Source organism: Pyrus communis, chromosome 9, assembly GCF_963583255.1.
Source record: "Pyrus communis chromosome 9, drPyrComm1.1, whole genome shotgun sequence".
Taxonomy (NCBI): Eukaryota; Viridiplantae; Streptophyta; class Magnoliopsida; order Rosales; family Rosaceae; genus Pyrus; species Pyrus communis.
In genome coordinates this window covers 1366333-1393440 of record NC_084811.1, presented here as the reverse complement: position 1 = coordinate 1393440, position 27108 = coordinate 1366333, and the positions used below count along the sequence as shown (strand labels likewise).

Sequence of the window (27108 nt, the reverse complement as noted above, 5' to 3'; positions counted from 1 at the left end):
ATGAATTTAGGGGTATTTAATCAGGATTTAAAAATAGTTTATTAAAATCATTATAAATCCGGGTGTATCAATTAGAATTTTAAAGAATTATAACATTCAAGGTGTATTTAATTAGAATTATAATTTAGAAAATTTGGAAAAGTTGAGAACTTAGAGGGAATTGGAAAGATTTTGTAGTGTATTTTAAGCATTCACAAATCTCACATTTTCCCATGAGATTTCGAGGGAATTGAATCAAAATTTTACATAGAATATCAACAAATCAGTTAAACCCTGAAAAAATCCATGGATTTATAAATCCATTAAAATCTCTCAAATTCCCAATTGAATACACCCTCCTAAAATGATTCACAACGTTAAAAACTTGTTAAAACGACACCAACTTAAAAAGATTCAAAAGATTAACAAATCACATGATATTACTGTAACAACGAATAGAGTCACTTTGTTGTATGGAAATACTTACATGTTGGATAAGCATGCCACCTAAAACGGTAACAAATCCGTCATTTTCCAAAAAAAAAAAAAACCACCTTATCCTGGAAGAAAATATTTGAACCTAGACCTATTAGGTGCAGGGCCTACTCACCGCTACGTGTAACGTGTATACAAGTGAGTTGGTAAAACCAAAATCACAGGCAAAACTCCCTCTCTCCTCTCACAGACACGCACACACACATTCTCTCTCTCTCTCTCACTCCAAACTCTCTCGCTCGTGTTTTTTCATCGAAGCTCAACCTTGTCCAAAAATCCCCAACAAACCGAACGTGATTTTCCCGCAAGCAATCACAACCCTTCTCTTAATTTCGCCCCAAAAGCCCGCCACTTTCTTCACTCCCCTCAGATCCGACACCTCCAACCATCCGACACGTCCGATGAAACCCAAAACAAAGCCCCACCCTTTCCTTAATTTCCTCACATAATCATACGAAAACCTCTGCGTCTCTGTCGGGTCGGGCGTTGAATGTGGTTTGGGGGGTGGGGGAGGGGAACGTAGACACAGAGGTTCGGAGATTATAAGGACTGAGGAGGCGGAGGAAGAGATGGCGGCTGGTGATGGTGGTGGTCAGGTGGTGAAAGTCAAGAGGGCGAAACTGGAGGCATGCATGACGTGCCCTCTTTGTAATAAGCTGTTGAAGGAGGCTACAACTATTTCACTCTGCCTCCACACGTGTGAGTTTTCTTTTTAATCTCCTCTTCCCTTAATTGTTTCATAATTTTCTGCTAATTTTATGATCTGGGTCTGTTCTTGTTTTTCCATTTCTGCATAATTTGTGTTTTGGTTGCAAATTTTCGATTGTTTCTGCAATTTGGACACTAAAATGTGTGATTTTCTTGTTTGTGTTGATCAACACCTGAGCACGTCGTGAAATTTTCGTGTCATTCCTTGAATTTTTGTTTAATTTGTTTCTATTGCCATGCCTTTCCATAGAATTGAATGAGAAGGCTTTGTTTTCGAAGAATTTTCTCGATTATTTCTGTAATTCAATGCTTACTTTTGTAAAATGTTGAATTCGAAACCAGTTTGCAGGACGTGCATTTACGAGAAGTTATCAGATGACGAGGGGGACTGCTGTCCCGTCTGTGAAATTGATCTCGGAATTTTACCTGTCGAAAAACTCAGGTAAATGTACCTATATTCTGAAACGATGACGCTTCATCTTCCCTTGAATTACAATTTCACGTATTGGTTAGCCGGTTTTAGGTAAATGCATGGTGTTGTTGGTAACTTATAGAAGTGAAGTTAGTGGACTCCTATACTTATGTAGTGTTAGTTGCATTGCCCTGCTTCCCAACCTACCATAGGGGAGATATTAAATCAACGCTTGTTTATTATCGTTTAGCAATAGGGAAAGTAAGTAGATTTGGTTAATGGTTCTAAAAAAATTAACGACGTAACTGTGGTTTTGCTTAGAATCAATCATCAGAATAGTGGTTTTGCTTAGAATCAATCATCAGAATAATTTGAAACTTTCCAGATGGAGATAAAGGTGGATTTTTATCCCATAATTAATGCTTTATAAAGATACCAATAACTGTGATTAGGGTGCCTACTTGCACTCTGTCATGTGAGTTTATACAAGTCAATAGTTTTTTTTGTTGTTCTGAATTTCCATTCACAACATCGTAAATGTGCGCTGGAGCTTTATATTAAAATGTTTCACACATGCTTAGGATGTTGTTTGATGATCTGCAGGCCAGACCATAATTTGCACGATATTATAGCCAAGATATTTCCCGTTAAAGGAAAGAAAGTTGATGCACCTGAAGCTAACAAGCCCGAAGCTAATGATCCTGATGTTACGCCATCTTCGTTGCCAGTGAAAAGGAAGGAGAGATCATTATCTTCATTGGTAGTCAGTGCCCCCAAAGTTCCAGTGCAGTCAGGTATGACTGGAAAGAGATCAAGAGCTTTGTCAAGAAAGGGTGCTGCTTTACGAGGATGCAGTTTTTCTGCTGAAGAACCTGCGAAGAAGGATGATTCTACAGAAGACCATCCAGTGAGCTCTAACTCAACTGGTAATCTTGTTGAATTCGCACGAAATAAGAGCCAGGTAAAGGGGGGCAGGATTTTGGTTATTCGCAAGAAACAATAGCATTTATGTTTAGTTTCATTGCAAAACCAAACAAGTCCAATGCTTTATGTTGAGACAACAGTTAGAAAATACGGCACATCCATCATAACTCTAACACAAGTTATTCACTTCGGAAATCAGGTCACACTCGTACACGAACTAGGAAACCCTGTAAAAAGAAAGGAAAACCAATATTCTTTTATGGTAGGAAATAAGATTTTCTAGCTGGTCTTCGTTACTTTATTCTTCAACATTCTCTCAAGCTTGAGTGAAAATGATCACGCTCAACCTTTTTCAAGTCAAAAAAACCCCAAAGATCTTGCCAGGTGCCCTTGCATTTATCGGTTGGTTTATCTAACTGTTGCATCATTCTCTCTTCCATGTGGATTTGGGTTTCTCATAATAATTGGAGGGTAGTCAGGTAGCTGATTGCTTATCAAACTTTGGTGTTGATCATACCGGGGTTCGTTGGTGGGATTCTTGTCCTCTGTGTGTTGGTGCAGTTTTTGTTCATGATCTTTTGGGGCCCAAACGTTCACTTCTTTTAGGAGTTGTTTCAAGTGATTTCTCATCCTCTAGATTTGATTTTCGCTGTTGGTTTGAGCAGGGTTCCTCTTTTCCCACTTTCCCATTTCCATTCTCTGTTTCTAATTGGCTTTCCAACACTGTTTTAGGGTTTTGCTTCATGTTCCCCCTAACTTATTGTACCTTGAATTTTTCTTTATCGATATATTCACAATGTCTTTACATGATAGCAATGTTGGAGTGGATTTGACATTGTTGTTTAATAGAAATAAGAAAAAGTCAAAAACACCATAGAATGACGAGACACCTGCCCAGTTAAGGTAGATGATGTGAGACGGTGATCCATGGCCTACAGTCCAACATGAGTAATGAACTACAATTGTTCCGACCAATGAGGGATAAATTATAGAAAAAAAGACTCTCGAGGACATCATGGCAACATACATACAATGTGAAGTAGAGTCTGAAGCAATTTGTTGTCTGGTATAAATGGTTTTGGGGGACCTGAGTACATTTGAAACCTGTTAACGATATATATTTTTGCATGTTTATTCAATTATGCAGGATTTGCTTGAGCATTCATATGAGCGAAATCCTAACAAAGATATGAACAATGACGTTGAAATAACAGAAGGGAAAGCTGACCTGTGGACGCCCTTAAACTGTCTTGTAGAGGCTGCTAACCGAACCAAGTCCTCGAAGCCAAATTCACAAGGGTTGCATGCCACGTCAGATCCAATCAATTCCCTTGATAATGAACTTTATATGTCTCAAAATAAGGCAGAAGGAGAATCGCCAAATGCTCTGGACTGCATCAGGAATGCATATACGCCCAAAACCAAAAAAAAGGAGGCCAACCAGAATGCAAGAGGAAAAAACAATAGTAATGGAGCAGGGGCATCAGGACCGGTGAAACGTAAAAGGGTGCGTGCAGCTAATCAGAAGAGGGTAGCAGCATCTGGGGAAGCAAGTGCCTCAACTCAACCTATGCTAGATGTATGTGGGGCTCAGTATAGAAATGTTCCTGTTTGGTTCTCCTTGGTAGCATCTGAAGACTGGTGAGATGTTCTATTGATTATAAAATTCATATGGTTTTTTATATTTTGGGAGCTCAATTTTGACTTCTGCCGATCCCTGATTTTGATGTAAATTTCTTCAGGAAAGGAGAAATTTCATTGCCACAGATATCAGCATGTTGCTTGAAAATAAAGTTAGTTTCTGTATTCCTTTTACTTCCTTTGATGTTATGGTAATGTTGTTTTACACTGATCCGTTGTCATATCTTAGTGATTTAATCATCTGAAACATGTATAGGACAGAGCAACGAGTACCAAAATGTGTGTTCAGCTTTGTGTGTCTGTCTATGGTTTTTTTAGGGTTCTAGGTTACAATTTCTTAATCTTTTACCGTGTGTAAACTTGTCACATGGTTTAAATATATCATCAACGGGTAAGAATGGTATACACCAGAAACGTAAACAGAACAGTGTTGGGTCAACTGCCCTTCCCAAATATATATTTGAACCACATATTTTCCCCAAGTCTTTCCAAATCCATTCCAATTTGTGAATTTAAAAAATCATGAATGTGAAGCGATATTGAAAATACTACATGACTACTTTCCTGTTAGTGAGCACTATAAGTAACTGGTTCAAGGTTTAGATTTAAGAAGTATTTGAGAAATTATTTCAATAAATCTTCGTCGATCCATGATTAAAAAATGGTTTTGGTTGACACAAGTATTAAATCTTGCAATATTTCTATTTTTGAGTGTTCATACTTGTTATTCTGGATTCCTGCAGTTATCTAGCTTGTTATTACAGTGTGGGAGATAAAATTCGATTTGGCTTTTAAGTTGCATAAGCGTTTTCCATGTTTATATTGGGACTAAGTTGTATTGACTTTACTTTTTCTTTAATTTGTAGGGATGGTAAAATGCCCGTATCAATAATCCAGAAGTACCTTGCGATGAAACTTGAACTTAGCAGTGAAAATGAGGTGAGTATATTTTGATTGTCTTCCTACAAAGCTGAGAAGATTTCGAATTTTTGACATTACTATGGCTGCTCATGAAAACCTAGAAATTCATTTTCACGTTTGATATATCAAACCATAGTTTGACACCGCAACCTGAGCTCTCTTCTGTTTCCTATTATACACAAAGCTTGCATTTTCCCTGACATGGATGCTATGAGTTAAGTGCCATAGCATTTTTCTACGCGACGCATTGGAACACTTTGATGTTTATTGCATGCATTTTGAAACGAATGTTTCTCTTAATTTTCAATAAAAGAAGCAATAGGGCGTGATTTCATTTCCACTTATGCTTCAAGCCTTCAAGTTTTAATTTTTTTTCCTTGTAGGTGGAGATACTGTGTCGGGGTCAGCCAGTGCTTCCAACATGGCATCTAGAAACCCTAGTTGAGATGTGGTGCCGAACAGCACCAACAACGAAAAGGGTACCGGCAACAGTTGGCTCCTCGGCTAAAGATTTTGTAATGGTCCTCAATTATTGTCGTAGGGTTCCAAATCCCTGAAAGAACCAATAAAACTCTCGTTTTCTAGGTAAAACAATGAAAGTTTCTCTTTTGTTGTTGATCGTAGGGTTCGAAATCTCTGAAAGAACAAATAAAATTTTCATCTCATGTTGTCTTCATCGTTTACCAGTTCAATATGTATAGTACCTGTTGTCAGATTTTACTGGCATTTCAACTGAGTTTATCTGCTAGATCATATGTTTGTTCTATACAGGGTTATCATACAAAATGGTCCCTGAGATTTGCATGATCAATAGAAATGGTCATTGAGATTGAAAATCAATAGAAATGGTTCCTGAGATTGTCCACCATGCATGATTTTGGTTATTCCGTTAAAAACGATTTTGAGCAATTTTCAAAGCTTTGTAACTCAATCGTTTTTTAACCAAATTCGACACATAATATATCAAAATGAAGATAGGAAAGTGTAGAATAAGATTATACCTATTTGGAAGCGCAATGGTTGCCGGAGATGACCGGAAAATAGCCTGAAAGGTGACTGGTCCGCGGGAAAATTGGAATACTCGCCGGAAACTGGGTAAACTTTAAACGTTCATAACTTCTTCAATACTCAACCAAATCAAGTGATTCAAAAACGAAAATAATACTTCTTGATGAGACGAAGAGAATGGTACCTTTTTCGAAGGCTAACTCGTTGTAGTTTGGTCGGACAACGATTCGAAAATGGCTAATCATTTTCGAGTTAGCCACTTTTGAGCCGTTTTCTGGCCAAACCACAGCGAGTTAGCAGTAAAGAAAGATACCATTCTCTTTGTATCGTCGAGAAGTATGATTTTCGTTTTTTAATCACTCGATTTCGTTGAGTATTGAAGAAGTTATGAATGTTTAAAGTTTATCCAGTTTCCAGCGAGTTTTCCAGTTTTCCTGCGGACCAGTCACCTTTCAGACTATTTTCCAGTCATCTCAGGCAATCATTGGGCTTCCAAATAGGTATAATCTTGTTCTATACTTTCTTATCTTCATTTTGATATATTATGAGTCGAATTTGATTAAGAATCGATTGAGTTACAAAGTTTTGAAAATTGCCCAAAGAGTTTTTAACGGAATGACCAAAATCATGATAGTGGACAATCTTAGGAACCATTTCTATTGATTTTCAATGTCGATGATCATTTCTATTGATCATGCAAATCTCATGGACCATTTGTATAATAACCCTTCTATATATTAAGGGGTGTATTAAATTGAGAATTTGAGAGACTTTAATAGATTTATAAATCCATGGATTTTTATGGAGTTTAATTGATTTGTAAAGATTACATATAAAATTTTGATTCAATTCTCTTGAAATTCCATGGGACGATGTGAGATTTGTGGATGCTTAAAATATACTATGAAATCTCTCAAATTCCCTCTAATTCCTTAACTTTCTCAAATTCTTTAAAATTAATTTCTAATTGAATACACCTAGAATGTTATAAACTTCTTTTAAAATAAAAATAAAAATCCCTCAAAACCCCAATTGAATACACCCCCTAAATTTTTTTTTTTTTTCTTTTTCTTTTCATATTCATATTCTTTCAGGAAGTAATTTCCAATCATCTTGTTTCTTCATGTGCACACTCTTTGTTTATTTCTAATTTTTGAATTAAATAAGTCAAGAAGAGAATTGATGGAGGTGTAAGTCGTGAAAAGAGCGTGCGGAAATTATTTTTCTTCTTTTCAACGATTTTCTACAATGAAAAAATTACAAATAAAAGAAAATTAATAAGGCAGGTGTAAAAATAGGAAAATTGAATGACAGTAGAACTACTCTTTCCATCGCCACTACTCTTTCCATCTCCACTACTCTTTCTATCTCCACTACTCTTTCTGCAATCAGTTGGCTTGAAGGAGACCGTCATTCTTTCAAGGTCGAAACCGACCCAGAAATTCGATTGAGCGTTGCTTCCATAAATAGCAACATTAAGGTCTTCACTTGCAACTTCGGTGGCATTCATCAACATAGAACACAACAGCTTATATCCATCATCTTCGGTATGGAAGAAGGCTTGTTCCGGTGTTAATTGCACTTTACCACCGCCGTCAAAATGCACTGTCAATGTCGCTCCTTTGAGATGATCCAACGTGCTTGTATTGTAGCAAAACCGAGTTCCATTTTTCGGGTCACCTACTAGAACCGGTTTCAGATCAACTGCCTTCTTTACTTGTTCCATCAATTGGCCATAGAAATCCTGTGGTAGTACTGTCACTTGGGTTCCAGAGTCAAGAAACATGTTCCCTTTCGAAACCGACCCCGATGAGTCAAAAGGCACAAATGTGTTTCCAACACTGATTCCTTCAACTGTCACATGATATTGGTACGCGTACCTGTCGTTTTGATCCTTAATGATCAAAGGCGTCGAAACCGCTCCTTCACCAGTAACCTCACTTCCGTTCCCAAACCTTAACGTGCCTGCAGCATTCGTGTGATCAGGGTCGAACGGCACGAGACAATGGGAGAACTTTCTGCCTCCGACGTAGGGAGCGATTTGAGAAACAATATTGAATTTTGAATGTCTATATTTGTATTATGTGAAACCAAGTACAAGGAAATCTCATATAAATGAGCGGAAGAAAGGAAAAGAAATAGGAGGAGCCGAAAACAAGGAAAAGCAAAAACAGAAAGAAAGAAAAAAACAAAGTAGAAAACATGGAAGCAGAAAACATGGAAGGAAACATGGAAAAGTAAAGCAGCCCTAGAACTTCTTCCATGCTTTCTTCCAATACTCCCCCTCAAGCTGGATCAAAGGGATTAATTGATCCAAGCTTGAACAAAAGACGTTGAAAATCAGCAGAGGGTAATCCTTTTGTGAAAATATCCGCAAGTTGATCATGACTGCGCGTGTAGTGAGTGTCGATCACCTTGGACTGAACTTGATTTCTGACGTAGTGACAATCAACTTCAATATGTTTAGTTCGCTCATGGAATACAGGATTCGATGCAATGTGCATCGCGGCCTGATTATCACTGTGTAGGGACATGGGTTGTTGATGAGGAAAACCTAAAGTCAACAGAAGGCTTTTGAGCCAAATAAGTTCACAAGCAGTGGACGCCATAGCACGATACTCTGCCTCTGCACTAGAACGTGCAACAACACTTTGTTTCTTGCTTTTCCAGGTAACTAGGTTGCCTCCCACAAACGTACAAAACCCAGTGGTAGACTTGCGATCGAGAGAATTGCCTGCCCAGTCAGCATCGGTATAGCCTGAGATCTGAGTGTGACTATTGTTGCGCATAAGAATTCCTCTACCAATGGAACCCTTAAGATAACGTAGCACACGATGAACAATCTTCAAATGATCCATGCTTGGAGAGTGCATAAACTGGCTAACAATGCTGACAACATATGATATATCAGGACGTGTAATAGTCAGATAAATGAGTTTGCCAACCATTCTTTGATAGTAACTTAAATTGGGAACTGGATCACCGTGAGTTTTTAGCTTCAAGTTGCTATCCAAGGGGGTACGAGCAGGCTTGCAATCTGTCATTTTTGCTTCGTGAAGAAGATCCATGACATACTTGAGTTGGTTGAGGAAGAAACCCTTGTGAGAGTGTGCCATCTCGATGCCCAGAAACTATTTGAGAGTGCCAAGATCCTTGATAGCAAACTTGTTGTTGAGATACTGTCTAAGAGCATTAATCTCTGACATATTATCACCTGTCACAATTAGATCATCAACATAAATGAGCACAACTAGTTTACCCACTAAGCTGGAACGAACAAATAGGGAAGAATCCGCAATACTTCGACAAAAACCAACCCTTTCCAGAACATGACTGAGCTTGGCATACCATGCACGTGGACTTTGCTTGAGACCATAAATGGATTTATGGAGTTTGCACACCATTTCTGGATTGTTTGATTGAGGATGACCTTGGGGTAGCTTCATGTAAACCTCTTCTTCAAGTTCACCATGCAGGAAAGCTTTTTTAACATCCATTTGAAAGAGAGGCCATGCATTGTTAATTGCAACCGACAACAATACTCTAACAGTGTTCATTTTTGCCACCGGAGCAAATGTCTCTTTATAATCGACGCCATAGGTTTATGTAAAACCTCGAGCAACCAAGCGAGCCTTATTCCTTTCGATTGTGCCATCTGAATGAAACTTAGTTTTGTACACCCAACGACTCCCCACTGCCTTCTTTCTTTTTGGAAGTTTCACTATAGTCCATGTGTTATTTTCATGGAAGGCTTGAAGCTCCTCTGCCATAGCATTTCTCCACTCACTGTGAAGATTGGCTTCTTGAAAACTTTGAGGTTCTCGAGCTTCATTAATGGCACTTAGGAATGTAGCAAAAGAAGATGAGACTTTGCTATAATCAATAATATCAGTCACGGGATACCTGGCAGTGTAGGTCACATAATCATGCAACTTGGATGGAAGTTTCCTCTCTCGTGCAGGATTGCGACAAACTGTAGGAGATTGAACTACATGTATTTGAACAACATCATGGTTGGAAGGATCACTGGAGGGTGCAGTGTGAATCTCTGATGAGGAAGGGTTTTCATCTTCAAGATGTTCCACCGAGTGAAGGTTAACATCATCCGGCACATGATCACTAGGAGTGCATGTTGCATCTTCTCCGTTTGGATATGGAAAAGGAAATAAGTCCATCAAATGCTCCCTCTGTCTAGAGTAATCCAGTGATTGTGAGAAGTAAGGAACATGTTCTTCAAATTTAACATCCCTTGAAACAACCATTTTTCTAGTTGTTGAATTATAGCACTTGTAACCTTTATGGGTAGATGAATAACCTAGAAAGACACATTTGGCAGCCCTTGGGTTTAGCTTGTCACGATTTTGAGTTTGAATGTGAACAAAGCATGTACACCCAAAGACTCTCAAATGGGAAAAGTTGATCTTTCTATTTTTCAAGACCTCATAAGGTGATTTAAAATTCAACACTTTACTAGGCAATCTATTGATGAGATATGCCGCAGTAAGGACTCCTTGAGACCAAAACTTCTTAGGCACATTCATGTGAAACATAAGAGCTCTAGTCTTCTCAAGTAGATCTCTATTCTTCCTCTCGGCCACCCCATTTTGTTGAGGTGTTCCAACACAGCTTGTTTGGTGTAATATACCATGCGTGCTCAAGTAGTGTGACATGTTATGAGACATATATTCTGTGCCGTTATCTGATCGTAAAATATGAATTTTTGAAGCAAATTGGGTGGCCACAAGTCTATGAAAATCTTGAAAAACTTCCATCACTTCACTTTTAAATTTCAAAAGATACAACCAAGTAATCCTTGTGAAATCATCCACAAAAGTTACAAAATATTTGTATCCATCAAAAGACTCTATAGTTGGTCCCCAAACATCGGAATGCACAATTTCAAAAGGGTTACTAGCCCTAGACAAAGAGGAAGTAAATGGTAATCTAGTAAACTTAGAAAAATGACAAACATCACAAGGACTTGTAACTTTGCACATATTTGGGAACAAGGTGGATAGAACTTTTTCAGAAGGATGTGCTAGACGTTGGTGCCAAAGTTGTTGTTCTTGAGCTAAGCTTGAAGTGACTTGAAAAACCTTGGGAACTTGAATATGCTTGGAAAGATAGTAGAGACCATTTAAGAAAAATCCTTCACCAATCGTCTTCTTGGTGACTACATCCTGAAAGATCACATTTTTGGGAGAGAAAATGGCAAGACAATTTAATGAGTTTGTGATCTTGCTAACAGATAAAAGTTGAAAAGGGAATGAGGGAACATAAAGAGCCTCAGACTCGACATCACTTGAGATCAAATGTATTTTTCCTTTTCCCACAACCATAGCATTTTTTCCATTGGCAACTGACACTTGGGATGGAATAGAAAATTTTTCAAATTTATGCAAGTTTGTAGACTTGTTAGTCATATGATCAGTGGCTCCATAATCTATAATCCAATAATCATGCACATTACCAATGTTGAGAGCAGTTGAGAAGGAGTGTAAGATACCTGGGATGTCCCTTTGTACCACGCCTTCATTTCCAGCCAGGAAGCCAGCAAATTGTCCTAGTAGTGCAGTTTGATTGTTGTCACACTGATTTAGTGGTCCTTCACTATCTCCAAGACCTTGTTTCTTGTGAAGAAACATAGCAAACTCGTTGATCAGTGCAGCTGGATTAGTGGTGAACTTCAGTGCTCCATCAGAAGAAGTTGTGGCAACATGATTTGCCTTGTAAGAAGGGTTGTACGAGCCTTTCGAGACACCTTTGTTATCCCTAGGAAACTTTGGTTTTAACTCTGGATGAAGAATCCAGCATCGGTCTCTTGAGTGCCCACCAGCATCACAATGGCTACATTTTAAGCCAGTTTTCTTTCCTTTGTAGCCTCTCTCCTCACCAAGTTTTTGGTTAGAGAAGTAAGCCCTAGCTTCTGGTATATTTGCCTTCATGTCCAAGGTCATGACTTTCCTTCGAACCTCTTCTCTTTGAATTGTGGCACACACACTTGAAAAAGAAGGCAGGTCGGGATTCATGAGGATATGGCTTCGAAGATCTTCGAATTCAGGGCTCAGGCTTGCTAGGAGTTGGAATATTTTGTCTTCCTCGGCTCTTTTAGTTAGCACAGCAGCGTCGATGGTGTGTGGTCGATACACATTCAGCTCGTTCCACATAGTGGTCAGCTTTCCAAGATGTTGCACAAATGGCTTCCCTTCCTGTTGCAAACCAGCAATGTCATTCTTTAACTGAAACACTCTAGCCGCATTGTTCTGATTTCCATACATTTCCTTGAGATTTTTCCAAAGAGTCATGGAGGATTCAGCATAGCTAAAAATTTCTGCAATCTTACGATCCATGGAATTGAGTAGCCACGACATGACCAACTGGTCTTTGCATAGCCAAGCATCATACTCCGGTGAGGTAGTCTCAGGCATTGGAATAGCACCATTAACATAACCAAGCTTTGATCGTCCTCCCAGAGCAAGAGAAACTGCTCTCTCCCATGGAAGATAGTTAAACTCATTTAGCAAGACAGAACTAAGACGTTGATTTGGGTTGATATCAATATCTGAGTGTGGTGATGGTGGAGTAGCATGAAAGCCGTCTCCTTCCAAATTTACTAAGCTTTCTTCAGCCATGATTGAAGGACAAGAAGCTCACAAATCTCTCAAGAGAACACCACAGAGACAGGCCGGTTAGGGTCACTGCTCTGATACCATATTGAATTTTGAATGTCTATATTTGTATTATGTGAAACCAAGTACAAGGAAAGCTCATATAACTGAGCGGAAGAAAGGAAAAGAAACAGGAGGAGCCGAAAACAAGGAAAAGCAAAAACAGAAAGAAAGAAAAAACAAAGCAGAAAACATGGAAGCAGAAAACATGGAAGGAAACATGGAAAAGTAAAGCAGCCCTAGAACTTCTTCCATGCTTTCTTCCAATAAACAAGTTATGTGTTCCCAAGGCCAAGCCCTACCATTCCCATTTGATTTTCAGAAAAATTCTCCCCAGTGTTGTTATGTCCACAACCAAACACAACATCTTTGAACGAAACCGGCTTGCCTGATCCGGACGCCAAGGTAATCGTGTCTTTTGCGACTACTCCATGTGTCTTCGACTGGTCCATGTAAACGTAATTGTAACTGCAAACATTTTGATCACCACTTCTTGAGCATGAGAAATCATCAATAGTAGCATTACATTCTGGCGCATAACATGGGATGATATGATACGTCGAGGATTTCCGCGGGTCGAACATGGGTTTTTTCTGCTTGTAGCATCCTGGACACGGCTCGCATTGCGTCCATATGAGCGAGCTGCCAGTATCAGCCACGGTGTAAATATCAAATGGCGGAGTTCCAATTGAGAGTTTCATAACGTGTGCACCCTCACCGTCTATGGTGTCCCGTGTTATTTCTGATTGTGGGCTGTTTTGGTCACCGGCTGGTCCCATGAGACGCCGAAAAACTTTGTTACGATTGTATAATGGCGAATTTGGGGAGTTTCGGCGAGTAAGTAGTACGCTAAACCCGCCATTAGTACTAATACCACTGCATGCTGCTACTCTAGATGTAGCTGAATTATGGCATAGATAAATTAGAACAGTGATCAAAATTATATGATTGTATAAAGCAGTAGTGCCTGCAGCTGCCATAGGAGAGCTTAGGAGAGGGATTTAGATTGAAGAAGAAGAAAAGTACTGCAAAGATGGGTTTAATAAGAAAGTAGCTAGCAATGCTTGTTTTTAGAAAATTTGCATGGGAGAGGTTTTCAGGCCACGCTTTTCTGGTCAAAGCATGCATGCGCAAGAACCTCATTTCTTTGGTTTCAAGTTCTTTTTTTGGCAATCAACTTTTTTTTTTTAATATCACAGTAATAATAATATCCATATTAATTACATTTTACATGAGTAAATACTTGGCTCCTGGCTTGGAATATTACTGGGTCTTCTGCCATCACCACCACTTGATAAAACCAAGAAAATCTAATCTTAGTCCTAGGTGGCAAAGAAATTGAACCTGAGAGATTTTTCAATATGTCCAGAACACGGTGAGGTACACTAAGTTGTTAGTGTATATGAAATCACTGGTTTCGATCTAGAGAGAAAGAGCTAGACAGAGAACAAAAATGAACACAAAGAGGAAACTGAATGGTTTTCTTTCTTTCACTCTCGCCTAAGGTGCAGAGAGGATGACTTTCTTCATATATAAAAGGAGAGCACTCAACATGCTTTTTACATCACTGTTGGCCTTAACTTGGGACCACACACACATTACATTTCATCTTAGTCACTCATCTAACTAATTACATGGATCAATCAACACATGGCACTCATGGCCTTTTAACAAAATTAAACTTTACACTTTGCATCATTTTGCATAAGTGAATACACCAATTTAAGACATCTTATTTTAAACTTTTCAGCTCAACACTTATAATTCAACAATCATTATAAAGTGGTTGGATACTTAAAAAAAATTTCAACCACTTGTAATATAATATTTGGTGTACATGACCGTATTCTGAGCACACTGAAAATTTTCTCTTCAAAAGGAATTCAATAAGGTTACAAAATAGCACAAGAGTGCATATGTAAGAGAATTTGGCTAAGAATACAAAATAGAGCATGACATAACTTAAGTGATTAAGAACATTAATTTATCCATGCATCCGATCAAGGTCCTAAATTCACTCCCGCTTACACACTATCGATGTCTTGCATGAAAAGAGGATATAGGAAATGGTAATTTTTTGCATGAAAAAGAGGATCTAGGAAAAAGTTGGGACATTGAAAGTTCGAAACTACGCATGAACTATTTTGGCCATACTACACAAAGTTATATCTTACCAATTAGAGGCTTGGTAGAGAACGGTCCTTTATTTATGTCAAAAATGCACTCTTTGAATGGTACTTTATTCATAAGAATGAATTTTTTTTAAGAAGTTATACAGACTTTATAAAAGTAAATGTCACGCTCCGTGTGTCAAGACATATGTGATGTTTTACCTTTTTGAGAACGAGAAAACCAACCACCATACTAGTCCAAAGAGCAGAGACTAGCCGCAGAGCTTGTATACAGTTTCTCGATTGGAGATCCATGAGGGCAAGTAAAAAAAAGAAGAATTTATGGAGAGTAAGCCCTTATTCAAGCAAGCTTTTGTAGTTTTTTATTTTCCTTCCAAATATTGGGAGAGCTTCGAAGTTCAACTCCGCCCGGTCTCGTTATTAAAAAGCACAAAAAAACTAGTTACATTTTGGTTTTGCTGTTGTACGTCTTATATTTTTGGTTGGCACATTAAGTTGCGACTTAATATTTTTCTTGGAACATTATATATGTGCAGGTGAAATGTTTCTTCGTCATGGGATGCCTTTTTTGGTCTCCAACACCCTGGAGGCAGGAAGGCTGACTTAGGATGCTAGTTAAAGTACGTTTTAGCATTAATCATAAAAATGTCTAGTTTTTGGAAAAGAAATGCTTACGTAAACACCCATATGCTCCTTCAACTAATTAATTCTCAAAATTACAATCAAAATAAAACTGAAAACGTAGTTGAAAAAATAAGAAATATGAATAGCAAAAGCACTATTAGGACTAGAACTACTAGTACTGCTAGTTTTTCTGCAATCAGCTGCCTTGAAGGAGACCAACATCTTTTCAAGATCAAAACCGATCAAAAAATTTGACTGAGCATGGCTTCCATAGAGACCAATTCCTTCACCTATGGTATGACTCGAGTTAAGCGTTCCAAAGCAGTGTAGTTTATGTTGTTTGTTTTGATAGAAAGTTTGTGCCGGTGACAGCTGCAATTTAGCACCGCCGTAGAAATGAACCGTGAATAATGGTGCTTTGAGATTCTCCGTGGTGTTGTAGCAAAGCAAAGTTCCAGACTCGTCATTTACTTCGACTGGTTTTAGTGACGAATTCATCGTCTTCTTTACTTGTTCTACCGATCTGCCGTAAAAATCTTGTGGCAGCATTGTCACTTGTGTACCCGAGTCGAGATACATGTTCCCTTTTGAAACCGAACCTGATGAGTTAAAAGGCACAAACTGTTCTCCGACGCTGATTCCTTCAACCGTGACAAAATATTGGGTTTTGCAATGTTTGGTGATTAATGGAGTCGAAACTACACCTTCACCCGAAACCTCACTTCCCCTTCCGAAACTCATGATGCTTGCATCATTGGGGTGATCCGGATCAAAGGGCACGAGACAATGTGAGAATTTCTTCAGCCCAGCTGAGCTTCGCTATGAACTAATAGACTGAAATTAGCATATAATGAAAGATGGATTATAAGTACGGTGAAACCAGTATCCCAATTGTTAAGTCAACCATAAGGCCTCCAACGTAAGGAGCAAGTTGAGAAATAATCGATTAATTTCGTTTTCGCCAAGGTTTTCCCAGTATTGTTGTGTCCACAACCTATCACAACATCTTTGAACGAAACTGGCTTCCCGGAACTGGATCCGAATGTGATTGTCTCTTTTGACACCACCCCCTGCGTTATTGAATCATCCATGTAAGTGTAATTGTAGTTGCAGACCTTTTGATCATCCTTTGAGCATGAGGTGTAGCCAGTGCCATTAGCATGACTACATTCTTGTGCAGTACATGGAAGTGTTGCGTATGATGGGGACTTTTTCGGATCAAACTTGGGATTTTTCTGCTTGTAGCAATTCGGACACGGCTCACATTGCGTCCACAACATCAAACTTCTTGTATCCGCCACTGCATAAATCTCATAGGGTGAAGTTCCAAGAGAGAGCTTCATAAGTTGTGCACCCTCACCACCCTCCTTGTCACGCCTTAGTTTTGATTGTGGGGTACTTTCATCTATAAGATGTCGATAAATTTTATGATTATGATTGTAAAGTGGTGAATTTAGAGAGTTTTCGCGAATAAGTTTGATACTAAACCCGTCATTAATATCATAATTCACCACTTTTATAGCTGAACTATAATATAGGATTAGATAAATGATCAAAATCATAGTCACTACATCTGCAGATGCCATATATTACATTCAATTTCAGTAAAGAAGATGTAAGAGAACAGAGAAAGTGTGGAATTAGTGCTAAAATAGAAGGTGCCTAGGGTTGTGTTAATGGCTAAAAATGCATTAGTAACCCATGGAGTTCTTATTTTTAATTTTAGAATATTTGGAAGAGGACACAGGGGCCACGTTTTTGTGTGAAAAGCTGCATGCCACTTGTTTTATTAGGTTCTGTTGTTACTGTCGACCCTGGTCAAAGCTTGAACCTCATTTTTTGGGTTTTCAAACTTTTGACTTCTCCAGCTCTATATGCCATATGGAAAAAAATCTATTTGAACTTAAAATATTAAATAAAATTTACAAAAACTTAAAACTTTGAACACGTTTATGATTTCATTTGTATGAATTTCTGATACATCTGGGATGGATTCGAACACGTGCGTGTTAGTTTGTGTCTATTTTTAAGAATTCCATTGATCTAGAAGTTGTAAGGCTTTTTAGCTAAAATGATCTTTGATATTGGCATAATTTTTTACCTTGATCATTAAGATTTAAAATCGATATAAGTGGTCTTAAGATTGTTCACCGTCAATCATTTTGATCATTCAGTGAGAAATCTCCTTTAAATTAAGGATATTTTTGTCAAATCAATCATTCACCTTAAATTGGTGGTTTTTTCAATTTAACAGAGATTTATGATAAAATGACTAAAATGATTGATGATGGATAATCTTAGAGATCAATTCTATATATCGATTTTAAATCGCAGAAACCAAAGTAAAGAATTATGATAATTTCAAAGATCATCTTAGTTAAAAGCGTAAATTGTGCAGTTACTTAAATATGACTTGTCTAACATGCATGCAGAAATACACAAAGTAAGTTGAAAAAGGTAAATAGAGAAAATAAGTTGAAAAAGGTAAATAGAGAAAATATTCACAATACACCATTTTTTCTAATTTTCTAGAAGGTCAAAATTACAAATAAAAGAAAATTCAAAACATAAGTGGAGGAAAAGGAAAAGGGAGTAGCAATAACACTGCTACTACTATTTGTACAATCAGTTGGCTTAAACGAAACCACCATTCTTTCTAGGTCGAAACCAATCCAGAAATTAGACTGAACATAATTCCCATAAACAATAAAATCATCACGGGTGACATAACTTGAATTCTGCATTGCAAAACAGAAATTCTGAAACTCTTGGTGGTAGAAAAATATCTGACTTGGTGTCAACTGCAACTTAGCACCACCTTCAAAATGCACGGTAATTTTTTTCCCTTTGAAAATGTTCTTGTTGTTGTAACAAACAAGTGTCCCAAAAGTTGGGTCCATTATTTCACTGGGGCTCATCGCAATCTGCTTCTTCAACTCCGCCACCAAAGGATCATAAAATTGTTGAGGCAAGTACGTGTTTGGTGTTCCGGAATCGAGAATAGTATTCCCTGGCGAAGCCCCATTACCGGATGAATTGAAAGGCACAAACTTGTCTCCAACGCTCATGCCTTCGAGCGTGACGCGATAAGCGTTATTGTCAAGCTCGGAGATCAACCGCGTTGAGACCACCCCTTCCCCCAAAACCTCACTCCCATTCCCAAAACTCATCTTGCTTGTGGACGAGGGATTTGCATGGGATGGTACCAAACAGTAGGAGAACTTTTTGCCTCCAACTGCAGGGGAAATTTGGGAAATAAACGACATGTTTCCGATTCCAAGCCCTACTACTCCCATTTGGTTCTCCTGAAACGTTTCTCCTGTATTATTATGTCCACAACCAAACACAATATTTTGTAAGGGAATCGGTTTCCCGGATGCGGCCTTCAACGTGATTGTTTCTTTCGCAAGTAATCCAATGGTAGTTGCACCGTCTACGTAACTGTAATTGTAATTGCAGAGCTCTTGACGATGATCAGAAGATGCTGAGCAAGAGTTAGGGCCAGAATCTATGAGTAAATTACATTCTTGTGCACCACATGAAACGTTCCTATACGTTGACGATTTTATCGGGTCGAACTTGGGATTTTTCTGCTTGTAGCAATCGATACACGGCTCACATTGCGTCCATATTAATGTGCTGCCTGTGTCTGCAACCCCATAAATATCCACAGGTGGAGTTCCGATTGAAAACTTCATGAGATGCTCGCCATCAAAGTCGCGTCTCACTTCTGATTGCGGTATGTTTGGATTGGACGGCTCCGATAGACGTCGAAAACGATTGCTTAAGCTCTTTGGGGGAGATGTATTATGATTGTAGAATGGTGAATTTGGCGAGTTTCGGCGAATGAGTTCGACGCTGAATCGGCCACCATTGACATTATTTGCTGATGAAGAAGAACATACAAGATAAAAGAAAAGATTAATAGTCACTAGATGGGTAGTCTGATGTGCAGCTGTCATGAGTTTTTGCTGGCATGCATGCAATTTTGAGGCAAAATTAGGTCATGAAGTGGAGAACTCTTTCCAGAAACAGAAGGTGGTAAATTTGCAAGAATGGCTAAAATTAGATGATGTTAGCTACAGAGTTTTATGTGATTATTTTACTGGTGGCATTTTTGTTACCACTTGTTTTCTAATTGGATGCAATTCTTCAGGTCAATCCCTGATTTCTTGGGTATTTTTGAATTTAGACACAAAAAACCTTTGACATTTCTTAATTTTGACAAAACCCTGATTTCTAGGGTCTTGTTTTATTTCCCACCAGATTAGGTGGAAAGAGATCCTCTCCATATCTTTTCCTCCAAAGCTTAGGGATTAAGTGATCCGTATCTTTAAAATTTAATCCAATGGATAAAATTATTATAGTTTTTAAAAGTTTTCACTAACTTCTCTGTTTTTAGCTATTGGATCAAATTTTAAAGACCCGAATCACTTGATCTCTGTGCTTTGGAAAGTGAGATCTGGAGAGGATGTCTTTCCAGATTAGGTCATGCATTGGCATTGGAATGGGCTTTTTAAAATCCTAACATAGTTTGCCCAGATGAGGCCAAAGAAAAAGGTAACTCTAAAGTTGGAACTATTAGGTCACGTTATAAGTGTTATAGAAAAACTTAACTAGTCAGATTACAAAAAGAGTATTAAAGAGATGGGCATTTGGGCTATATTTGGAGAACAACTCTCTCAATACATGAGGTCATGTGATAGACGTTGCAGGAAGATTTGAGACGACATTTGGAGAAAAAACTTCCTTATTGCGTAAGTCGCCTGATGAGTGTTGTAAGAAGAAATATTGAAGCTATATTTGGATTAAAAAAAATACCCGTCGCATGAAGACACATGATGAGTGTTTGCAAATAAACATTGGTGCCATATTTAGTCGTTACAGAAAATCATGTAATAAGTGTTGTAGAACTATATATGTAAATTGTCAATTCATCACTAAAAGTCCCAAATTTTATTTTCCTTATTTTTACTTGGAAGGCCCACAACTGTATTTGTGTTGTTAACAGCCCAATTCGTTGACTAATTAGGTATAAGCACGGAAATGCCCACAGTACCCCCTTGTGTTCTTGACAGACTTTACTCTTCACCGTTAACTGAGCTTCTTCATCGTGTTCGTTCAACGCTTTGAATCAAATATGCAGCAGGTGAATTCGAACCCAATATTTCATTCGCATAATTAATGTCTCTGTACTTATTTACTTCAAATATTTCCGTGCAAAAAGTTTTGTTATTTATATTTATTCAACTTATGAATTTTTGGTATTGGGGCAAAAGGGTGGAGGATCTGAGACGGAGGTGACATGGGAGGACCAGCAGAACATCAACAAATTTGGCAGATTGAATAACCGGTTTCACGAGCTCGAGGACGAGATCAAATTTGCCAAGGTAATTAATTTTTTGGCTTTTTTATTTTGTTTTATATTTAATGGGATTTTGTTTTGATTTGTTGCATTTCTTGAGATGAGGTTCGAAAATTCGTCCAACCACGTTGTAATTTTGTCTCAAATTTCATGGGTTTGGGGTTGCTTAGTTTTTTTTCTTCTTATTTTTGTTTAAAGATCAAGTCTTTTTGTTCCTATACTCGATGTGATTGCAAAAATTTGTAGAATGCATATTCTGTTTGTGTCTTGAATCTGATAAAATCAGAAATGCACTTGTTTAAATGGATTCGTGTCGACGGTATGTAGAACTTGTACGCGTTTTGAATTAAGGGTGCGGGAAGAGAGGGCGATTGCAATCTGAAAGTGCAAAACAGTGAAGAGAGAAGCTAACTGGCTGTTTATTGATTAAACGAAAAGAAAAGAGATGGTACCGATTGCCTCACTGCTGCTAAGCTAAAGACGGATTGGTTTGTTCGTTAGTCTTCTAGGTTTTGCAGGATTGGTTTGTCAAATGATTTCTCAAACTACCCTGAAAGCAACCAATTTTATGTTGTACAACTGGCAGTAAGTTCAGAAAGTCGCTTCGAAGAAGGTTGATAGTGGAATTGCATATGATTACCGATTGCCTCGCTGCTGCTAAGCTAAAGACGGATTGGTTTGTTCATTAGTCTTCTAGGTTTTGCAGGATTGGTTTGTCAAATGATTTCTCAAACTACCCTGAAAGCAACCAATTTTATGTTGTACAACTGGCAGTAAGTTCAGAAAGTCGCCTCGAAGAAGGTTGATAGTGGAAATGCATATGACTCCATGGTTTTAGTGGATGGTTTAACATGAAAAAACTTGTTGGTCGGCGTGGAATATGGTTCCTGCTATGTGCCAACTTACCAATCATCAACTTTATCCAGTACGCCTCCATGCTGGGATTTTGTGTTATGATCATTTTGCGTGTTTCTTTAAGTCAAAGTTTACTTTGGCACCATTGATTTTCCATGGGAGGATAAAGGCTTATGCCTGACTGTTCCATTGCCCGAGTCTTGTGAACTTGATGTACGTTTTCTATTTTCCTTGGGAGTCTTATCGTAGATCTCTAGTCCATTGAGTAGTCGGCCATCACTTTGTGACATTAATTGTTTTTGGATATTGCCTTTCTCCTCTTAAACTTTTTAAGAATTTGTATCAGGTTGGCTCTCAACACTCAGTCATACGTTTTACTGTTAACAGTTGGACTTGAACGTCATTTCTATTGACCAGTGCGTTTATTTATTTGTTATCCTGGTATTTTGTAAGATGTGCCTTCTTCTTGATCCAATGTTGCCGTCCAGGAATCAACGGATAATCTGGAGGATGCTAGCAACGAGTTGATTCTGACTGACGAGGAGGTGGTCCGGTTCCAGATAGGTGAAGTCTTCGCCCACGTGCCAAAAGAAGAAGTGGAGAGCAGGATAGAAGCGATGCAAGAGGCGACGAGCAAAAGTTTAGAGAAACTTGAAGAAGAGAAGGATTCTATTCTTGCACAGATGGCCGAGTTGAAGAAAATTCTGTATGGAAAGTTCAAGGACTCCATCAATCTAGAGGAGGATTAAAAGCATGGCCTGTGTTTCCGTAGTTCTGTTTCCCGAATGATTTGTCGTTGATACGAATTGCGATGTTGAATGTTGTTCTGAGAAGGAATTGTTCACTTATATTTTTAATACATGAAGAAACTTGTTCCTACCATCTGGATGGTCTCTCTGTCTTCATCGGCTTCTTTATTTCTGAAAATCGATTAAGATTTTGCAGTAAAACCTTGAAATTCGGCAGACGTGAGTTAGGTTTGTTAGCTAATGTAATGCGCCCACTTCTCGAATTACCCTCCACATGGTGGATTGAAGAACACAAATAATGTTTCACTTGTCTTGAAAACTTTGAATCAAAGTTGTGGTAGTTCAAATGCCAAGACTCAAAATTGAGTTTTTGCTATTTCCAAGTTCTAAACTTCAAAAATTGAGTTAAATTAGATTATGAAATTACAGGAAAAATGACCATGTCAACCATTTGGCAAAGACGACTAAAACAATATCAAAATTGAGAAAATATTAGTTAGTTTGATCACGTGATTGGTCACATCACTTTTATAAAATAACTAACCCTCTTAAGGTACCATTCAACTTCATATAGTTACAGTTCTCAATACACGGCATCTCACTCCTTGTGAAAGTGCCCAACCAAGCACACCATCAAGCTTTTCTATTAAAGTTCTTCTCAAACTTGGATGCAAGCATTAAAAAAATCTTTGACAGGGCTGTCTGACAAAACCGTTTGTATGACATCTCTCCCAAAAATATGGACAAAGATTGTTTACCCTCTTACTTCTGGTGCCCTTCCGTGCCCTTCTGTTTTGTGTAGTCACGATTAAAACACGTCAACATTTTATATTATTTTTTTATAAAGATAATAAGATAAAAATGAATAGTAATATAAAATGTTGACGTAACTTTACTATGACCACACAAACAGAAAAACACCGAAAGAAAGACACCGAAAGTAGAAGGATAGACAATCCTTGTCATAAAAATATAAACTTCGGTCATACCCAATACGAAAGCTACCATAATCAGGAGAGTCCTACTGATGTCTCAGGATTGAGAGAGACTAAATATACTCTTACTACTTAATTCGATCATGTCCATCAGGAATTGTAGAACATTGCCGTAAGATTTTATCATCAATTGAACAACATTCAAACGAAAATTCTACATTACTCTGGAGTATTAACGAAGTATAAAATACTCTGAATATACTAGAAAATACACCATAAACTGTTACATAAGTAGTAGTAGTAACAAATCTTTACCGACCATTTGATATCAAGCAAAAACAAAAAATCAAACACCTTTCCCACTGCAATCGCTACATTTTCCCCCTACGATTTGCATAACAGTCCTCCAAAAACCAAAAAATTCCCACAAAAATCCCAATTTTCCTGGTAAAATAATATCCAACCCCCTCAGTAAACTCTAAATCCGAATTATCCCGGAAACCCGATTTAACCGGGTTCAAATCAAATCCGGGTATAAGTGGTCGGCAGGCGTAGGGACTGCTGGCTGGCAACAACCGAGACCAACCCGTTTTCCGCGGCGGTCTCCTCGTCGAGAAACAAATCTTCCGTGACCCGAAACGCCGCGTGCAGCCCAATAATCACGACGGCGACGATCAGCGCCACCAGTACATTTAAACCCACGTGAGTGAATACCAGCGCCACGGCAGTGACAAATCCCAGTGCGACGGCGACGACCCTGTCGTCGAAGCTCTGGTTGAACAGAACGACGGGGGTGGTGCGGAGGAAGTAGAGGGCGAGCCAGGCGACGAGGATGATGAGGAAGACGATCATGGAGATCGGGTGCCAGAGGAGGCTGAGGAAGACGATGAAGAGCGCCGCCATGGTGTAGTTGACGCGGAAGTAGGCGGTGTTGCGCTTGATTCGTGCCATGGCGTCGGCGTAGTTGGATGGGACGGAGAAGGAGGTGAGAGAAAAGAGCTCGCGCCATGGGCGGCGCGTCGGGTACACGGATTGGGAGGTGATAGTGGGGTACAGGGGTTGGGAGGAGGTCTGGGGTTTGGGGCGGGAGGTAAAGGTGAGATCTTTGGACGTTTTGGGGTCGATTTGGACGGCGGTGACGGTGGTGGTGCCGTAACTCGACGGTGGTTTTAGCGGCATGTTGGTGGAAATCCGGAAAATTTTGATGCGAGATCGGAAATTTGGGCGGCGGAGGGAGATTTTGACCTGGATCGATTGAAAGTTCGAGAATGTTAGAGAAAGCTCGGAAATTTAATTTATTTTAATTATTTTTTAATTGTTTGCAGCCTTTCTGTTTTTTAAGTGAGAAAATTGTATTTTGTGTTGAAATTCAATTGGAATTTTGTGTGGTGCCCTTCTGTATAAAGTCAAGGTTTCAGTTTTTTATTTGTTTTATTTTCTAGATTTTTTTTTAAATTTATTATTATTAAGAGAAAGGAAAGCGTTCAAGAGGGAAGCAAAAAGTTTCAAACCCGAATCGCATTGATGAAAACCCAAAGTTATGCATTAGTTTAGACCGCAACTTAAAAGAGAGTGTATGTAAATTTATTTTTTATCTTATTCCTTGGAAGATTTTATTAATAAAAAACACTTACCAAATGATTATAAGGTGTGTTTAATACAAATTTGTTTTCGAAGGTCCTTTTGATTAATTTTTTTTATTAAAAAAAACATTTTAAACATGAGTTAAGTTAGTTAGACCATCTTCAAATGAGATGTCAAATTTTAAACCTAAAATTTAAATTTGAAGGCTTGCATGGCATTTTTTTTGACATCTTTTAAACTTTTGTTTTCCAACCGATATGTCAAATTTTAAATATAAAATAATAATTCATGTACTTTCGAATAAAAAGAAACAAAAGGATAATGCTTTAAACTAATAAAAAATTAATAAAAAAAACATTTAATAATTAATTAAAAAAATCTGAAGGTGCTGTTAAATTTGACAGCAAGGGGAGGAGAGATGTCAATCTATGTTATACCACATCAGATTCGGCTTCTCGATTGGAAAACATTAATGCTATTTTCTGTTATGTTATTGCTAATTTAGACAATTTGACTTATTTGGCGATACTCTTAGCTAGTCTTACGCGAGTTAGACGGGAAGAGCAATAGGCAAAAACGAAAAGGGTACAAAATGCTCAAAATATCACTACCACAAAATCACAAACATTCATCCCTAGCAGAACTGAAGAAAGGCAAGCTACCGCAAGAACTACAGCAATCTCACAGTTCCTAATTAGAACAACACGCCACTTTCAAGAAAGAAGAGGAAACGATCTCAATCCGGTACAATCGCCCGTCCGCCTCCTTCGGACTGGTCACCTTAGGATACGAGGATCGGGAAAACTACGGTTTCTGTTTATTAGCGCCATGAAATTTTCGTCCAGCTTCAACCGCTTAGACTATTCTATGTAGAACAGGACCCACAGTCATCCAATAAACTTGTCTTAAGTATGGGAGTGGGAATGACCAAAAGAAAATCGTAACTGGTAAGTTGCAACACAACTGGGAAAATGATTAATGTTAGTAGCAGAGTAAGATGTATACTACACCTGTGTATATGCATCAATGGCCATCTGATAATCCTTTCTTTTGAAAGCATTGGTTCCTCTTGATTTTGCTTCTGCAGCTTTCTTCTTCGCTTCAGGTGTCACCTGAATAAATCGTTAGACGTAAACACAATATAAATCTTAATGCTAATCATATATCAAGAATGTGCAAAGTATCTATAAGCCAGTATGGCACATTAAGTTACAGGGTAAAAGTGAGCACCTCAGGCAGCTCTTTCTTCAGGGATGCAGAGTCTTTTGACACATTAAGTTCCTTAAAATTTCCCACCGCTTCCTGAAAATTTCGACAAGTCAGAGTTAGCTTCAAGAATGGGAGCCAAATCCAGGGAATCCTGTTATGTTATGTTATGTGTTCACTCTTCATATACAAAACATAGTTTATGAGGCAATATTGGGCCAAATCTAAGCAATCCAACCATTATGTAGTTTTGTGGATGTATACTACGAAATGTCAAGATCTTGGTACCTGTTGTCTGCTTGTTTCAGATTGCATATACTCAAGTATGCCGTCAACCGTCCATTTTGGGATACTTTCAACTTTTGATGTCAAAGGAAAGAGAATCTCAACGGCACTGCGGTTCCCTCTTCCAGCTGCAAACCATCCTATGGTGCAACAAAAAGTCACCATTAATCTATGTGCCACTAAAAGATCGAACAATCTAAATTAGAAAAGAAGGAAATCACCATTTTCTAATATTAAGAAAGATAATTCATACGTCGGGATGGTTAACTACCTCATCAGTGATACTGGGATCACCTCCACCTTTTAACAATAACTGTAAAATCTGTGTGTTCCCAATATCAGCAACAATGTGCAAAGGGGTTGCACCACCAACACTAATATTTCCCTTGGCACCAGTAGGGATGGGCAACGGTCATGGACAACAAGATGCCGTGAAAGTTTTGTTAGAACACCATGCTAATGTAAGCTTTTATGAAGATGCTTGTTTTACTTAGGTGCTTATTTGCTTTGCAGTTCTGCAGGGAAGGTTCTTTTGAGCATTGTCCTTTCCTGGTTAGGGATATTGTCCTTCACATTTCTCTTTCCTAGATAGATAGGCACGGATTGTGCAGTTTCCT

General features: G+C 38.4%; 5 protein-coding genes and 1 pseudogene across 5 annotated transcripts; 2 read left to right on the top strand and 4 right to left on the bottom strand.

Annotated features, from left to right (window-relative positions):
• Positions 1 to 656: 656 nt before the first annotated feature.
• Positions 657 to 5914, top strand: LOC137745172 (E3 ubiquitin protein ligase DRIP2-like). Its single transcript, XM_068485076.1, has 7 exons — positions 657 to 1173; positions 1525 to 1624; positions 2198 to 2555; positions 3666 to 4159; positions 4261 to 4311; positions 5026 to 5098; positions 5464 to 5914. Exons 1-7 carry the CDS (start codon positions 1044 to 1046, stop codon positions 5635 to 5637), a joined length of 1380 nt encoding a protein of 459 aa, XP_068341177.1. The 5' UTR covers positions 657 to 1043; the 3' UTR covers positions 5638 to 5914.
• A 1417-nt stretch (positions 5915 to 7331) lies between these two features.
• On the bottom strand, positions 7332 to 13880 carry LOC137745422 (aspartic proteinase CDR1-like). The gene is made up of 2 exons (XM_068485384.1): positions 13037 to 13880; positions 7332 to 8146 (listed from the first exon to the last, which is right to left on the bottom strand). The coding sequence occupies exons 1-2, from the start codon at positions 13734 to 13736 to the stop codon at positions 7332 to 7334; spliced, it is 1515 nt and encodes a 504-aa protein (XP_068341485.1). The 5' UTR covers positions 13737 to 13880.
• A 1707-nt stretch (positions 13881 to 15587) lies between these two features.
• On the bottom strand, positions 15588 to 17098 carry LOC137745421 (aspartic proteinase CDR1-like; annotated as a pseudogene).
• Positions 17099 to 18040: 942 nt separating this feature from the next.
• On the bottom strand, positions 18041 to 19566 carry LOC137744740 (aspartic proteinase CDR1-like). Its single transcript, XM_068484532.1, has one exon. The coding sequence runs from the start codon at positions 19472 to 19474 to the stop codon at positions 18041 to 18043; it is 1434 nt and encodes a 477-aa protein (XP_068340633.1). The 5' UTR covers positions 19475 to 19566.
• Positions 19567 to 20522: 956 nt separating this feature from the next.
• Positions 20523 to 22614, top strand: LOC137745601 (probable prefoldin subunit 4). The gene is made up of 3 exons (XM_068485577.1): positions 20523 to 20661; positions 20792 to 20902; positions 22221 to 22614. Exons 1-3 carry the CDS (start codon positions 20653 to 20655, stop codon positions 22479 to 22481), a joined length of 381 nt encoding a protein of 126 aa, XP_068341678.1. The 5' UTR covers positions 20523 to 20652; the 3' UTR covers positions 22482 to 22614.
• A 1043-nt stretch (positions 22615 to 23657) lies between these two features.
• On the bottom strand, positions 23658 to 24785 carry LOC137746124 (PRA1 family protein E-like). Its single transcript, XM_068486196.1, has one exon. The coding sequence runs from the start codon at positions 24593 to 24595 to the stop codon at positions 23939 to 23941; it is 657 nt and encodes a 218-aa protein (XP_068342297.1). The 5' UTR covers positions 24596 to 24785; the 3' UTR covers positions 23658 to 23938.
• Positions 24786 to 27108: the final 2323 nt, after the last annotated feature.

Excerpts from the sequence above, each read along its gene's own strand:
- LOC137746124 (XM_068486196.1), bottom strand. The coding sequence starts at position 24,595 with ATGCCGCTAAAACCACCGTCGAGTTACGGCACCACCACCGTCACCGCC.
- LOC137745601 (XM_068485577.1), top strand. Across the intron at positions 20,903-22,220 it reads ACGAGATCAAATTTGCCAAG|GAATCAACGGATAATCTGGA; the intron begins GTAATTAATTTT and ends GTTGCCGTCCAG.
- LOC137744740 (XM_068484532.1), bottom strand. The coding sequence starts at position 19,474 with ATGACAGCTGCACATCAGACTACCCATCTAGTGACTATTAATCTTTTC.
- LOC137745422 (XM_068485384.1), bottom strand. The coding sequence starts at position 13,736 with ATGGCAGCTGCAGGCACTACTGCTTTATACAATCATATAATTTTGATC. Across the intron at positions 8,147-13,036 it reads AGGGCTTGGCCTTGGGAACA|TCAATATTGTTTCTCAAATC; the intron begins CATAACTTGTTT and ends GACATTCAAAAT.
- LOC137745172 (XM_068485076.1), top strand. The coding sequence starts at position 1,044 with ATGGCGGCTGGTGATGGTGGTGGTCAGGTGGTGAAAGTCAAGAGGGCG. Across the intron at positions 4,160-4,260 it reads TTGGTAGCATCTGAAGACTG|GAAAGGAGAAATTTCATTGC; the intron begins GTGAGATGTTCT and ends AAATTTCTTCAG. Across the intron at positions 4,312-5,025 it reads GCATGTTGCTTGAAAATAAA|GGATGGTAAAATGCCCGTAT; the intron begins GTTAGTTTCTGT and ends TTTAATTTGTAG.